Here is a 14,858-nt window from a genome sequence, read left to right as displayed (position 1 = left end):
GGATTGAGATTGGAGGTCTAGAACTTAAGACGTCTGGGCAGCCAGAGATTTCGGGCAAAATAATTCTTGACCTCAGGATATATTTTTATTGCTGTTCCAGAAGCGCCTGGACGTTGAACCCTTTCTTTCTCTGAAGAATCGATCCCTAGATCGGATGGTGTTTTGCTTCCCACACTGAGCTCTTGCGATTTATGCGGCTATCTGTGCATCTTGCGTAGTTATGAACCTTGCGAGCTGTGGGGCAAGGCGCGACTGAATTAGTCTCGGATCCACCGCAATCCTCTCCGTTGTGAGACAGCCAAGTCCGTCCCCGGACGAAATCGGTGGCAAATTCGTCCGTTAGAAGCTGCATCGATATCCGCTGAGTCATCAGGGAGGAAGCAGAGCCTTCTTCAACCAATCGAAAACCGCAATCGGCCCTGGTGGAGCTTATCGGTTCGGGTACGGGGTGACCGAAGCCAAATGGCAACGTTTGAAATTGCGGTGGAGTTCGGCCAGTCCAGGTTCCGGGATCGATCCCCGGGCCCGAGGTGCCAGTCAATAGCACAGCCGATGGTGTATCAATAATGCTGTCCACGTTTTTTCTGATTTTGATTTTTTAGGTTTTGCGAGAATGTCGAAGAAAAGGATCGGATCCGGAACAGACAACTTCTATTTAAATCGGTTGCCAGCCCACTTGTCATCTAGTTCTTTTATTCAAATAACTGTTCTATTTTCTTCCCACCAAGATCGGCATTCTAAGGTGCCTATCTTGTAATCATGTCTTCAGATACCCTCTCAGTAGGCAGGGTCTCTTCAGACACAGATGGACCCCTTTACGAGCCTATCTCTCTCATCGAACAAAATGAAATCGAGACCCTCACACGCATCGCAACGCAACAATCGCGTCGACAATCTATGGTGCCTACCCACCGTCTAGCATCCGTCGCCGAACACGATCCCTCCCTAGATCCTCAGTCCCCAAAGTTCAACTTGCAGAAATGGCTAGCTGCGGCTATGACCGATGCCGATAAGGATGGCCGAACGGGCCAGAATATGGGCATTGTCTTCAAGAACCTTAACGTCTATGGATCTGGCGCTGCCTTGCAATTCCAGGAGACCGTGTCGTCAATGCTATCTTCACCCCTTCGGTTGCCACAGAAGATCCGTGAATCGCATGCCCCACGGAGGCGGATTCTTAAAGACTTCTCCGGTCTGCTCAAGAAAGGCGAATTATTGCTGGTCCTAGGTCGACCTGGCGCCGGATGCAGTACTCTTCTCAAGTCAATGTGTGGAGAAACTCATGGTTTGGAGCTTGACTCAAACAGTGTCCTTCATTATAATGGTGAGGCAAACTTGTATTCTCGGCTACCTATCTTAAGTACTTTGCTAACGGGAAGCTATAGGTATCCCCCAATCGCGCATGGTCAAGGAATTCAAAGGAGAGATTGTTTACAACCAAGAGGTACGCAAGCTCGACTCAACTGCTATTTCATCTACTAACAATGTCCACTCTATAGGTTGACCGACACTTCCCCCACCTTACAGTCGGACAGACTATGGAATTTGCCGCCGCTAGCAGAACACCTGCTCGCCGTTTAGAGGGCATGGCCCGGGAAGAATATGCCCGCTACATGGCACAAGTGACGATGGCTGTCTTCGGTCTAAGCCATACCTATAACACTCGCGTCGGAGACGATTTCATTCGTGGTGTGTCTGGTGGTGAGCGAAAGCGAGTTAGTATTGCTGAAATGGCCCTCGCTGCTTCTCCTCTGGCTGCTTGGGATAATTCCACGCGTGGATTGGACTCTGCCACTGCACTGAAATTTGTCGAGTCTCTCCGCTTGCTTTCGGACTTGACTGGCGCTTCTCACGCCGTGGCTGCCTATCAGGCCAGTCAAAACATCTACGATATTTTTGACAAAGTCATCGTTCTCTATGAAGGTCGAGAGATCTTCTTTGGCTCCGCTGCCTCTGCCAAGGCCTACTTTGAGAATCAGGGCTGGACTTGCCCGCCACGACAGACAACTGGTGATTTCCTCACTTCTGTCACTAACCCAGGGGAGCGTCAACCCAAGCCGGGCATGGAAAGCCGCGTGCCTCGCACAGCCGAGGACTTTGAAAAAGCATGGCTTAACTCCCCCGAGCACGAGAAGTTGCAAGCTGAGATCGCCGCCTACGAGGAGGAATATCCAGTCGAGCATAATTCCGCTGCTGCTGTCGAGTTCCAGGAGAAGAAGCGTGGTAGACAAGCCAAGCACACTCGACCCAAGTCACCATACATTATCAGCGTCCCGATGCAAATCAAGCTCAATACCAAACGTGCGTATCAACGACTATGGAATGATATGGCTGCAACCGTTTCGACCGTTGTTAGCAATATCATCATGGCACTGATTATTGGATCTGTATTCTACGATGCTCCGAATACCACCGCCGGCTTCCAGGAAAAAGGAGCCACTCTCTTCTTTGCAGTTCTTCTAAACGCCCTCACAGCCATGTCCGAAATCAACAGTCTCTATTCTCAACGACCGATTGTGGAAAAACACAACTCCTATGCATTCTACCATCCTTTCACAGAAGCCATTGCGGGTGTAATTGCCGATGTCCCGGTCAAATTCTGTCTTGCAGTGGCTTTCAACATCATCCTCTACTTCCTGGCCAACCTACAACGAGAACCTGGAAACTTCTTCCTCTACTTCCTAATCACATTCATCATCACCTTCGTCATGTCCGCCGTCTTCAGGACCTTGGCTGCAGTCACCCAAACTGTATCTCAAGCAATGGCTTTGGCTGGAGTCATGATCCTCGCTCTGGTCGTCTACACTGGTTTTGTCTTGCCGCGCCCATCCATGCATCCTTGGTTTGAATGGATCCACTACCTGAACCCCATCTACTACGCCTTTGAGATTCTGATCGCCAACGAATTTCACGGACGCGATTTCCCCTGCGCCCAGCTCATCCCTTCATACGCGGATAGGTCTGGCAAATCGTTCTCTTGCTCCACCCTTGGCTCCGTGGCAGGCGATTTGACTGTCAATGGCGATAGCTATATCTGGGAAAATTACCGTTATAGTTTTAGCCATGTCTGGAGAAACTTTGGTATCCTCATTGCTTTCCTGATCGGCTTCATGACCATTTACTTCGTGGCCTGTGAATTGAACTCGTCCACGACAAGCACCGCCGAAGCATTGGTTTTCCGACGTGGCCACGAGCCCGCTCACATGCGCCGTGGTCATGAGAAGTCTGGCTCTGATGTCGAGAACACCGATGGCGCGCCCGTGAAGCAATCAACCTCCGATGAAGAAGGCGATGGCGGCATGGGTGCGATTCAGGCACAGACTGACATCTTCACTTGGCGCGATGTTTCCTATGATATTGAAATCAAGGGAGAGCCTCGCAAGCTTTTGGATCATGTCTCTGGATGGGTGAAGCCTGGAACACTTACTGCGCTGATGGGTGTCAGTGGAGCTGGTAAGACTACACTCCTGGATGTCCTGGCTCATCGAACATCAGTCGGTGTTGTCACCGGTGATATGTTTGTCAACGGCAATAGCCTGGATGCTAGTTTCCAGCGTAAGACTGGTTATGTCCAGCAGCAGGATCTTCATCTTGAAACGGCTACTGTTCGCGAGTCCCTGCGGTTCAGTGCTCTTCTCCGTCAACCGGCCAGTGTTTCCATCAAGGAAAAGTACGACTACGTGGAAGATGTCATTGGTATGTTGCAGATGGAAGACTTTGCTGAAGCAATTGTTGGTGTTCCTGGTGAGGGTTTGAATGTTGAGCAGAGGAAGCTTTTGACCATTGGAGTCGAATTGGCTGCTAAGCCAAAGCTTCTTCTCTTCTTGGATGAGCCTACAAGGTAAGTTATCTCTAATCTGATTCTTCTGCAATTGCTAACTTTGAAAAAGTGGTCTTGACTCCCAGAGTTCTTGGGCAATTTGCTCCTTCCTCCGTCGCCTGGCTTCTCACGGTCAAGCAATCTTGTGCACAATCCACCAGCCTTCGGCTATCTTGTTCCAGGAGTTCGACCAACTGCTTTTCCTAGCTCGCGGTGGAAGGACGGTTTATTTCGGACCGATTGGCGAACAATCTCGTACTCTACTGGACTACTTCGAGGCCAATGGTGCACGAACCTGCGACGATAGCGAGAACCCGGCCGAATACATGCTCGACGTCGTGAACAAAGGAACTAACTCCAAAGGCGAAGACTGGTTCGACGTTTGGAAGCAGAGCAATGAGAGCACAGCCGTTCAAACCGAGATTGATCGCATTCATAAAGAGCGACAGGGAGCGCCTGTTGACGACGACACCGCGGCCAGTCAATCCGAATTCGCAATGCCATTCTGGTTCCAGCTGTGGCAGGTCACCTATCGTGTGTTCCAGCAATACTGGCGAATGCCCTCCTACATTATGTCGAAATGGGCACTTGGTGTCGCAGCTGGTCTCTTCATTGGATTCTCTTTCTACCAAGCCAAAACATCGCTTCAAGGCATGCAGTGCATTGTCTACTCTGTGTTCATGCTTTGTACCATTTTCACTTCCTTGGTTCAACAATTGATGCCCCTCTTTGTGGCCCAACGATCCCTCTATGAGGTTCGCGAGCGACCCAGCAAGGCCTACTCATGGAAGGCCTTCCTTATCGCCAACGTCATTGTCGAGGTCCCATACATGATCGTCACCGGAATTCTAATCTACGCCTGCTACTTCTACGCTGTTGTCGGCATTCCCAGCTCAGTGAGCCAAGTGACCGTTCTTCTGCTCTGCATCCAGTTCTTCATTTACGCCGGCACATTCGGTCAGATGGTCATTGCTGCCCTTCCCGACGCCGAAACCGCTGGTGCCATCGTCGTCCTTCTTTTCGCCATGTCCCTCACCTTCTGCGGTGTGATGCAGCCCGTGTCTGCTCTGCCAGGCTTCTGGATCTTCATGTACCGAGTCTCCCCCTTCACTTACTGGGTTGCAGCCATGGCTGCTACTCAAGTCCACGATCGCCAAGTTGTGTGCTCTACGTCAGAGCTCTCTATATTTGATCCTCCTTCTGGTCAGACATGCTGGGAGTATCTCGAAAAATATGCCACCGCGGCCGGAGGACAGGTTATGAACATGAACGCAACTTCAAGCTGTGAATACTGCTCTCTCACTGTCGCGGATCAGTTCCTTGAGTCTGATAATATCCAATACAGCGAGAGATGGCGTAATTTTGGTATTGTCTGGGCCTTCATCTTCTTCAACATTTTCATGGCCACTTTGCTTTACTACCTTTTCCGTGTTAAGAGGTGGGACATGGATGGTATGAAGAAGAAGTTTGCGCGCTTTGTGCCTTCCAAACCTTCCAAGGACAGCAAATGATATTCTCACTTCACTCTCTTGTTTTCTTTCTCATTATGTTTCTCCTTGTGCAGCTATCATTTAGATTTTTGTTTCCTTTTGTTGATACCATCGTTATAGATTTAGACTTGCCGCCGAAGCTGCAATATTCATTTAATTTTTACCGTTTACACATTCATCTATCTTTGTACTATCTCGAAGATTTACCTACCTCTGGAGCTAAAATCAAGACATCATGAATCTAAAGAACTAAAAAGGGTTATAATGAACGGACCAAACACTGCTTGAGATAAAATCACAATTAAAACGACTATGTATCAACCCAAGTTCCGCAGGGCCACATTGTATTCTGCTAAGGACAGGATACTACCTCTATTTCACCCAAGCATCGACGGCAAATTTGAACGTATCGCTCAACCACTCCTCACTATATCTAACGTCCGCATCAAACCCATGCTCCCCATCCCTGACAGTGAGCACCACCCCCTCATTCCCCGCCTTACCCCTCGTAACCTCCCGCGCCCTCTCCACAAACCTCTCAACCCCACCAATAGGAACAACACTATCCTGCCGGCCGTGAATAACGGCAATGCCACCGACCGGAATATCCAACCCGGGCTCCTCCAACTTCACCATCGGATACAACACCTTCTGCGGAACCCCTTCCGCGCCCCGCTCATAAACACCGTGCAGGGTCCCATGCTCCACAATAGCAAGCATATACACCAACCGAGACTCATCAGTGATCGAAGACTCAGCTGTCCCGATCTTGGCGGCGCTTTCTTCGGCTTGAATCACCGATTCCGGAATATGGTTTCCAAAGCATGGACTCGCTCGCGGATGTCCAAATTCGTCTGGACCTAGATCAACGCTTGGGTAGGCGACTGTCGCGGCGCGGATGTCTGTTGGATGCGACAGGGCTAGGTAGACGCTTAACAAGCCGCCGGCGGACTCGCCCGCTGTGAGGATGCGGTCAAGATCGACCTCTGTAGGCGTTGAATGCGCGGCTAGTAGTTCTACAAGAGAAGGAGAGTGTAACCAGGACCAGAAATCTTCTATATCTTCATAGATCTGGGCGCTGGTTCCTTCTGGCATGAGGCGGTAGTTTGGACTGATGATTATGGCGTTGTGGGCTAGTGCTAGGTCTGAGGCCCAGTGAGGCCAGAAATTCATGAACAGAGAGTCTCCGAAGACCTGCGCTTGGATAAGAATTTGTTTTTCCTGGGCTGGCTTTGGGAGATATATAACTTACCAGACCGCCGCCGTGGAAACGGAGGATCACTGGCCGTTTGCCTGTGTGAGGCTTCTGGGGTACGAGGATGTCGGCTCGGATGGGGTGGTCTCCGACATGCTTGAAGTTTGTCTGGAGGACGTCGAAGCCGTCGAGCTTAGGGCTTGAGGGGATTGCCATTGCGTGTGATATGGAAGTTGGATGTGTTTGAAATTGAGGTCCGGCCGTTGCCGCGACCAGCTTTTATACTGCTTGCTCCCCCCCCCCCCCCTCCCCCTCCCCCTCCCGCCCCCGGGGCGATCTTCGGGGATCGAAGTGTAAACCGCTCCGGAAATAAGATCTGATCTTACTAGGGCTCGGATTACAGATGTTTTGGAATCTCACGTTATACGTCCTATATAGTCAAGAATGTAGTAGCCCTGGCTTTAAGGTCGGGATTATTACTAATGTCGGCACTTCCAAAGCCGAATCTCCGCGTCTAAAGTTTCATATCGATTGATAGAGGAACCGATAATCCACTCGCTCCGCAAGTGGATGTAGAGAACCATAATTAGAAATAGAAGACGGCTATATTCCGCATCGATCCACCATGGAGAAGATCAAAGACGAGGCCCTACATAGCTGGAACCGGCATCTGCAACTGATCTTTATCTGCTCTTATCGCAACGCTCGGACCCCAAAATTCCGACTCACCCCGACCTTGAAGCTCCAAGCCCAACCTCAATTCGTGACCTAGACCAAAGTCCCAATTCACAATGGACCCAGACGCCAGCATCCCCGAGCCAGCCCCCTCAGTCTTCAACTACGTCCTCTCATTCCTCCTAGTCGGCGTAGCATGGGGCTTCACAACGCCCTTTATCCGTCGCGCCGCCGCCGACTTCAACGCGCGACAAGAGAAGCAATCCCAATCCCCTCGCGGACGATCGCAATCGCAACCCCAACTGGTTGACGGCGAAGAAGAGCAGGAATTGCTACCGACGGAAGACGAGGGTGTGAGGAGGAGGAGTGGGAGTTCGCAACGGGCAGCGGCACGGGATGAAAGGGATGGTGATGAGGATAATATTCCGACACCGGCGTGGAAGAGGGAGGGAAAGAAGTCTTGGCTGAGAGAGAAGATTGTGGGTGTCTTTTGGACGGTTGTGAATTTGCTTAAGACGCCGGCTTATTCGATTCCGTTGGTGGTTAACTTGACGGGAAGTATTTGGTTCTTTTTGCTCGTTGGGAAACATGGTATGTTTCTTCCTTTTCCTCGAGGGGTTTGGGGTTGGTATCGGTGTGAGACTATTTGCTGATGGTGTTATAGAGCTCTCCTTGACTGTGCCGCTTGCCAATTCGAGCGCTTTCTTGTTTACTGTGCTTGGAGAGTGGTATGTGGAGCGCAAGGTCATCGCGAAGGAAACGTGGCTGGGGTTGTTCTTGGTCTTGGGCGGTATCGCTGTATGCGTGCATTCAAAAAACAAGGCTGGTTGATATGTTCCTGAGCTTGACCAGGAGCCGGATACTAGTACAACAGAGCAGCCAAGTCAAGATTTACACGAATCTGCATCAATTTTGAATATAATTTGACGAGTCAATTCCATCTATACCACCCTTATCTACAGATACAGCTGAAATTCCACGCACCATGCATCCATGTCCGAGAAGAAAGGAAAAGATGAAGGAAAAGAACATAACAAAAAAGAGAAGAAAAAACCAAACATATCAACGTCAGACAAAATGCCGTTCAGGGTTCGTCACACATATTACACGAATTCGAATTCCATGCCGTGGATTCATACCGGACCGGGCCCGCCGTGGTAATCAACTCAGCTCAACTCATCAGGGGATATATTGAAACATCAAGAAAGCAGTATAGTTCGTTAGGCTGGAACAAGATGATGGAATCAAACGCCTCGGAACTGTAAGGGGTGGTATTAGCATATTGACCTTGAGATGTGAAACAGCAGGAAAAGGAAAACTCACCATCCGAACCACCAGGTACCACATCGCACCGATAAACTTGAACATCGAAAGTCCAGCGACACTCCACAAGACCACCTCCATGTAAATGAGCGAGCGTTCATTCTGCGTGAGATCCTCGGACGAGCTGGTGGTCGTGCTCGTCTTGTCGAAGGTTTCCAAACCAGCAGCCGACAGGACCACTGCGCCGAGGGCGAAGTTGCAGAATACCCAGGCCAACACGACTGCGCTGCGGAAACCCTTGTAGTAGTCAGCCTGGCGCTCCTCGTCCGAGATGATCTGGACCTCTTTCGGCGGCTTCATGGAGAACTTTAGCAACTCGGCTTCGTACTGTGCGTTCAGATCGCCGTCGTCCTGAGGGATGTTGACGTCGACCTTGCCGCCGGGCTTGAGGTGTGCGGAGGGCAGTTTCTCGGCCTTGTCGTCGCCCTTGGTTCCCCATGTGATGTCATGGGTGTTACAGAAGGCGTAGATGTTGAGCACGTTGATGTAGGTCGGGGTCAACAAGATATACTGGATGAACGAGGTGAACATGTGCCAGGGGTCCAGGAAGATGAAGGACGCGATGAACCACATGACGTAGGTCGAACCGAGGGAGACGATAATCGAGAAGAAAGTCTTGTTGGTGAACAGATCGCTGACAGTGAAACTGTCTTCTGCAACTTCCGTCTGGATTGATTTCACCGTGACAAACACTGCTGCGAAAGACAAATATATCATGATCACGATCCAGAAATACACCATTGTCATGTAGAACTTGTTCGATCCACCGGGTCGGTTACCGAGAGCAAGAACAAAACACGTTACCAAGGTTGCCAGATAGAGCCATTCGAAGACAATACCTAAAACTTTACCGGCAGTGCCGAGAAGGTCGTCGTCACCGAGGTAAGTCGTGAGGATGTGGAAGACCAAGAAGAAGTTACCGATACCGAACCACGCGAAGATCATCGCCACCGTTTGATAGATGAATTCGATCATAAAGGCGAATTTGCGCAGGAAGCTGTGATCACTGCGGAAAACCTGGTAGAAGTGGGTGATTGCGTAGACGGCGGCGAAGAAACTACCGTTCAACCAACGACGGCGCTGGAGAATGAACTCGGCCATGCGGTCCGGCACATCGGTCTCACCAGTCGATGATTTGACATACTGAAGCAACCAGCGGCACTTGCGCTTAGCGACAATCTCGAAACACAGGATACGATCCTCGGCCAGGTACATGTTGGCTGTGAAGATACCAGCATTCGCACCGTGCATTTTCTCACCTAGGAAGTATCTCTCGAGCGGACCCTGACCGTTCTTGTCGTTCTGCAGAGCGACAAATCGGTACGCAGAGAAAGCACCGGGCAACACGGAAATGAAACCGAATGCAGATTCCAACGGCTTATCAAGAATGTTGCTAAGCTTGTACTCGAAGTTCTGGCCAGCCACCAACGGGTTGAGCAGCTTCCTTCCCTTCGAAGTCATGACCTTGATCTCACCACAGGCACCACCGCACATGGGCTCGACATCGAATGCCTTCCACAGGTGGTAGATCGAGTCACCACCAGGCTTGGTACCGGCGTCGAGAAGGACGCAAATGTTGGGATCCAAAACACGACCGAATGCCTGGAAGAACCAGCGGTGAGAGTTGATCTTCTTCTGGTTCTTTTCTTTCAGACAGAAAATCATCTGCACAGGCGGACCCGAGCGAGGCTTCAGGTGAACCTGAGTACCCTTGACCTCCAAACCGACCTGAGTAGTATACTCGTAAATATGGGCTGTCACGTCCTTGCCGTTGACCTGCTGCTTGGCAATTCCGTCCTGGTACACACCCAGAGCGGCCAGGACCGCACGGGTTCGCGCGTTGATTTTCGCACGGCCGTCACTAATAACGCAGACCACGATCTTCTTCCAAGCATCCTTGCCCCATGTTTTACTGCTGGTGCGCGAACACATGTGATCGATGTTCTTGAAAACACCGGACATGGTGCGCGCGAAGAGGAAATCGTCCTCGTTGTACATGGTCACGACAATGAACAACTCAGTGTGGCGCGGCTTTGCGAAAAGCTTCTGGCGCAAAGTAAAACGTTCCTCGAAGAAATCCGCGGGGTCGCAAGTCGCGGCGGAATAACGCATATGGGTGAACTCATCACGGCCGGGGGCTTCAGCGTGTGGGATCTGACTGAGCAGCTTCGGGGCAATAGGACAATCCAGGACGAGATTGCCGTTGAACAATTGGACTTCCTTGACGGTCTTCCATCGTCGAATAGGTGCAGGGCTCGGCGTTGGGCGCGGCTCATCCTGGAAATCAGCACTGTACGGGTCCGGCCCGAAGGGGTTTTCACCCGTCTGTAACATGGGCGCATTGTCATCATAAGGGGTATGGATAGGCTCTGGGGTAGGCTCTGGGTATGAGCCTAGGTCGTAGTCTTCGTGCCGGCCGAGCGCGGGCTGGTAAGGCTGGGTATAGTAAGCGTCGTGGTGCGCCTCAGTGTCGACCGCATAATCATGACTGTATCCGTAGGGTTGATGACCCTCGTAGGCTTCATTGTGACCGTAAGAGTTCTGAATATTCTCGACCGAATACTAAGACCAAAAGTCAGCGCTATGTGCTTGCGCGCGCAACGAAGCTACTCACGGTGGGTTGGTCGGCGAGGCGATCACTTGAGGGCATAGGCAGGTGCCCTGTAGGAGCGTAAGGATTATCCTCAAGCTGGTATGAGTTCAGAGGGTGCCCCGGAGAGGGGCTGCGATTGGTATAGCTGGTGACCTGAGAAGGGTTCATGATAGGTTCATGGTGATGCTCGTCCCCAAAGGGATCTGGAGTGCGCATTGTTAGTTTTTCTGTTCGACGGCGCTTCCAGAGCACAAGTTTTCCAATCGCAAGACCAGGAGAACAAATCGCACGGCAACCATGCAAAGATCAATGACCAGCACAATTTCGAGGTTCTCTGTGGTGCGCGCGTAGGACTCAAACACAAGAAAAGGAGAAAGGAACTAACCAACTCGGTTGTAGGCCATCTTCAGCCTCGGCTTTGAGTTTGGTGGAACTGAGCCCGTCCCTCAGGCTTACTGCTAGTCTGTAGCAGGGGGACACGGACACGGTTGGAGATTGCGTCAGGAGCAGCGAGTGGAAAGCTTTGGTTCACTAGTCGCAACGGACGGGACCCCAAACTCTCGGCGTAGTTTCAGAATGAGCGAATGGCCCAAGCGAAGATGAGGGGAGGGGATTTTTGGGAAGATGCGAGGGGAGCTTGTCACACGATGGCGAAGGTAAATGAGAAAGTGACCAAGGACTCTGTTTACGACGCCCGATCGCCGATGAAGATGGAGTGCAGGTAGGCGAATAGGCGTTCATGTATCGGGCCCACACTGGCCTGTGGATTAATTCCCGGGCTGCAGATAACACGTACTCAAGAGGAAATGAGGTAGAAAGCAGATGAAAAAAAAGATCAGAGGCACCAGGCACAAGGCACAAAACACAAACCAGCAATCTTGAAAAGATCCAACAATGAATCCTGAAACGAGGACGATCCACGGCGCGATTCTGAAGTGGTGGCCTGTGGTTGTGGTTGTGGTGGGTTCGACTCAGGTCACTGGGCCAACGGCAGGCACTTGGACCACATTGAACCGCATTGAGCCACTCGCCACGCCACGGCTCAGCCTTCTGTGGCTGTCAAGGATTATTTTTTCTTTTTTTAGCTATTATGTTGCCTGAAGAGGGACATTCGGTCACTAGGTGAACTATGAATAGTATAGAGATTTCTTTACCCCGGATTGATCAAGGCATAGGTGAGACATTGTAGAACCGTGGCTTATGACGTAGTAGCAGTATAGACTCGAAGGGCACAAATCAAGGTGGAGCTTAGGGCCTATCGATAACGATGAGCCCCCGCCTGATGCTGCGAACTGCCACACATACACCCTCTTCTATTGAAGCACAATCACCATGGCCCCCTTGGAACATGGCCCCGTCAGCGTGTTATTCGTCTGCCTAGGCAATATCTGTAAGCCCCCTCCCCCTCCCCCCACGCTGCCTTGGCCTCGCCTGGCCTGGCCTGCCTTGCTCGGTTCCCTGCTTACATTCCGCAGGCCGGTCACCTATGGCTGAAGGGGTCTTCCGCAACGTCGCCGAAGGCAACTCTATCATTGGCGATATCGACTCGGCCGGCACAGGCGCCTACCACACTGATGAACCTCCGGACTCCCGTACAATGTCGACTCTGCGCCGCCACAACATCACCAACTACACCCACGCCGCCCGGAAGGTCAACCGAGATGATTTCCTCAAGTTTGACTATCTAATGGCCATGGACAAATACAACCTGCGGGATCTGCTAGATGAGAGAGAATACGTGATTTCGATGCTGCGGAAGAAGGCCGATGCCAAGTCTTCGGCGAAGAACACCCGCGCAGCCAAGGATGCTGAGATTGGTGCCTATGGCGAGGACGCCAAGGTCGCCGAGGTGCGCTTGTTTGGTGATTTTGGAAAGGGCGGGAAGCTGCATGATCGTGTGGGCGGGGGCGAGGTCGTCAAGGACCCGTACTATGGTGGTGCTAATGGGTTTGAGGAGGTTTACCAGCAGGTGTTCCGGTTCTCTCAGGGCTTCTTGGAATACCTTGAGAAGGAGTAAAATTATACGAGTTCACTGCATATACGACCAGGTCTGGTCATTAACAGGGGTTGGGCACTATAGACCTAGACGAGAGGTGGATACTTTCTTCAATGATACCCTGCTGTTTGAGCAACATCAAGATCTCGCCTTCTAGATGTCAATGTGTAGCTCTCCGCTGATATAGTGATGGATCGAAATCCGATTACTCGTAACCTCTGGGCATAGCGCGTCGTTTCCATGGGCTTTGGCTAGATGCACTTGTGGTACTATGAACTGTCAAATGCCCGTTGGAGAAAAAGTAATTTGTATTGATACAAGATAATTATACAGCACAGGATATATGCTGGAGTATGACAGGTGCCCAGGTGGTTGCAGGTGGGAGAAAAATAGAAGCCACGGACTGCGAATATATAGACTGGGACATCTGAATGGGCATCAGGATGAGCACTTGAGGTGGATGGAATGCTCCCATGGCCGTAGCGATCGTATCTGACACCCATCAAATCCGCTCGCTGATCTTAATGGCAGTCCTGCAGCCAAGTCGAATAACATCAACTAGAGGATCATACGGCTTGGCTTCCTTGGAATCATTCGCCACAGCATGATCCAGATGCTCGAGCTCCTCATCACGAATCCTCCGGAAGATGGACAGCATTTCCTTCAACTCATCATCCAGCTCCTCCCCCCGCCTCACAGCATCTGCCTCCCATGACAAAATCTCCCTCACTTGATCATTGTAGTGTGATCCGATCTCCGTCTCCACTGCCTCGGTGCACGCCATAGCCGCTTCACGGCCTAAGGCGGCTGTTGACCACCCGAGGAAACTCGCCGCCACCTCCCATAGCGGATACATGGCCGTTGGACGAACCTGGTGCTTCGCGACTAGTCCGTTGAATATCTTCAGGTGGCCTGCTTCCTGATCGTACATATGCTTCATCAACGGCCGAAGGTGAGGGTGCGAGCGGACGATCTGGGGTGTTTGTGCGGTGTAGATTAGGGTCGCGGCGATTTCACCAGCCTGGTTGACACGTAGAGCACTTTCAAGGAACTCTCTTTGCTTCTTGCTGAGGGTGTATTGGGGTTTAGTGCCACCGGAAGTGCCGGTAGATGCATGTCGGCGCTGGGCACGCACAGCTGTTGGGGCGAGGAAATCAAGGTAAAGTGGCGACAGTGGTCGAGATGGACGACGACACTGAGCCAGGAGGCATCGTCGTAGCGAAGGAAGGGACTCCATTGTTCGTATTGAAGCTAAAGCAAGACAGCTGGTGCCGAAGTCGCTGGTAAAGCAAGGTCTTGGCGCAGGCGCGCGCTTGTGGTCTTGGCACCCGAACGTCATGAACGGCAAAGGCCAACTTGCGACTGACATTCACGCGTTCCCATCGACTCTCTAACCTCCGCGCCGTTGCTACTTTTACAGTCTGTTGATTGCCTCCGGATCACGCTTTTTTTAATATACGGGTGTTTGGTGGACCATTCCGGTCTGATCCTTCGGGAACCTACAATCTTTGCGTCCCCTCGCCAGGAGTGATTCCGCCTCGCAGCCTGCCCTGGTTCTTGGAAAGGGCAGCTTATTGAGTGTTCATATCTATTGCGATTGCTGTCTGAGCGCAGAAAGGCCCTAAGGCGGGATAAAGTTATAAAATGGCCGACGATTTGGACGCTGAGCTGCTGGCTCTGGCTGGTGACTCCGAGGAAGAAAACTCCCCTCCCCGCAGGAGAAGGATGAATCCCCGGAACATTTTGGCTCTCCTCAATCACAAGAC

At 51.4% G+C, this 14,858-nt stretch overlaps 6 protein-coding genes across 6 annotated transcripts; 3 read left to right on the top strand and 3 right to left on the bottom strand.

Moving 5' to 3' along the window:
* Window positions 1-759: 759 nt before the first annotated feature.
* Window positions 760-5,331, top strand: N7443_007787 (uncharacterized protein; the record flags this gene model as incomplete). Its single annotated transcript, XM_056887843.1, has 4 exons — window positions 760-1,324; window positions 1,386-1,444; window positions 1,500-3,841; window positions 3,891-5,331. 4 exons carry the CDS (start codon window positions 760-762, stop codon window positions 5,329-5,331), a joined length of 4,407 nt encoding a protein of 1,468 aa, XP_056739534.1.
* Window positions 5,332-5,682: 351 nt separating this feature from the next.
* On the bottom strand, window positions 5,683-6,721 carry N7443_007786 (uncharacterized protein; the record flags this gene model as incomplete). The annotated part of the gene is made up of 2 exons (XM_056887842.1): window positions 5,683-6,504; window positions 6,563-6,721. 2 exons carry the CDS (start codon window positions 6,719-6,721, stop codon window positions 5,683-5,685), a joined length of 981 nt encoding a protein of 326 aa, XP_056739533.1.
* A 575-nt stretch (window positions 6,722-7,296) lies between these two features.
* Window positions 7,297-8,011, top strand: N7443_007785 (uncharacterized protein; the record flags this gene model as incomplete). The annotated part of the gene is made up of 2 exons (XM_056887841.1): window positions 7,297-7,771; window positions 7,845-8,011. 2 exons carry the CDS (start codon window positions 7,297-7,299, stop codon window positions 8,009-8,011), a joined length of 642 nt encoding a protein of 213 aa, XP_056739532.1.
* A 413-nt stretch (window positions 8,012-8,424) lies between these two features.
* On the bottom strand, window positions 8,425-11,312 carry chsA (chitin synthase I; the record flags this gene model as incomplete). The annotated part of the gene is made up of 3 exons (XM_056887840.1): window positions 8,425-8,439; window positions 8,504-11,065; window positions 11,118-11,312. 3 exons carry the CDS (start codon window positions 11,310-11,312, stop codon window positions 8,425-8,427), a joined length of 2,772 nt encoding a protein of 923 aa, XP_056739531.1.
* Window positions 11,313-12,428: 1,116 nt separating this feature from the next.
* On the top strand, window positions 12,429-13,113 carry ltpA (tyrosine protein phosphatase LTP1; the record flags this gene model as incomplete). Its single annotated transcript, XM_056887839.1, has 2 exons — window positions 12,429-12,486; window positions 12,572-13,113. The coding sequence occupies 2 exons, from the start codon at window positions 12,429-12,431 to the stop codon at window positions 13,111-13,113; spliced, it is 600 nt and encodes a 199-aa protein (XP_056739530.1).
* Window positions 13,114-13,594: 481 nt separating this feature from the next.
* Window positions 13,595-14,329, bottom strand: N7443_007782 (demethoxyubiquinone hydroxylase family protein; the record flags this gene model as incomplete). The annotated part of the gene is made up of 1 exon (XM_056887838.1): window positions 13,595-14,329. One exon carries the CDS (start codon window positions 14,327-14,329, stop codon window positions 13,595-13,597), a length of 735 nt encoding a protein of 244 aa, XP_056739529.1.
* Between the last annotated feature and the right edge of the window lie 529 nt (window positions 14,330-14,858).

The sequence above is a fragment of the Penicillium atrosanguineum genome (assembly GCF_028827265.1).
Source record: "Penicillium atrosanguineum strain IBT 20685 chromosome Unknown utg000006l_segment0_segment0, whole genome shotgun sequence".
NCBI classification, from domain to species: Eukaryota; Fungi; Ascomycota; class Eurotiomycetes; order Eurotiales; family Aspergillaceae; genus Penicillium; species Penicillium atrosanguineum.
The sequence above is the reverse complement of the archived record's forward strand: the minus strand, read 5'-3'. Positions and strand labels throughout refer to the sequence as shown.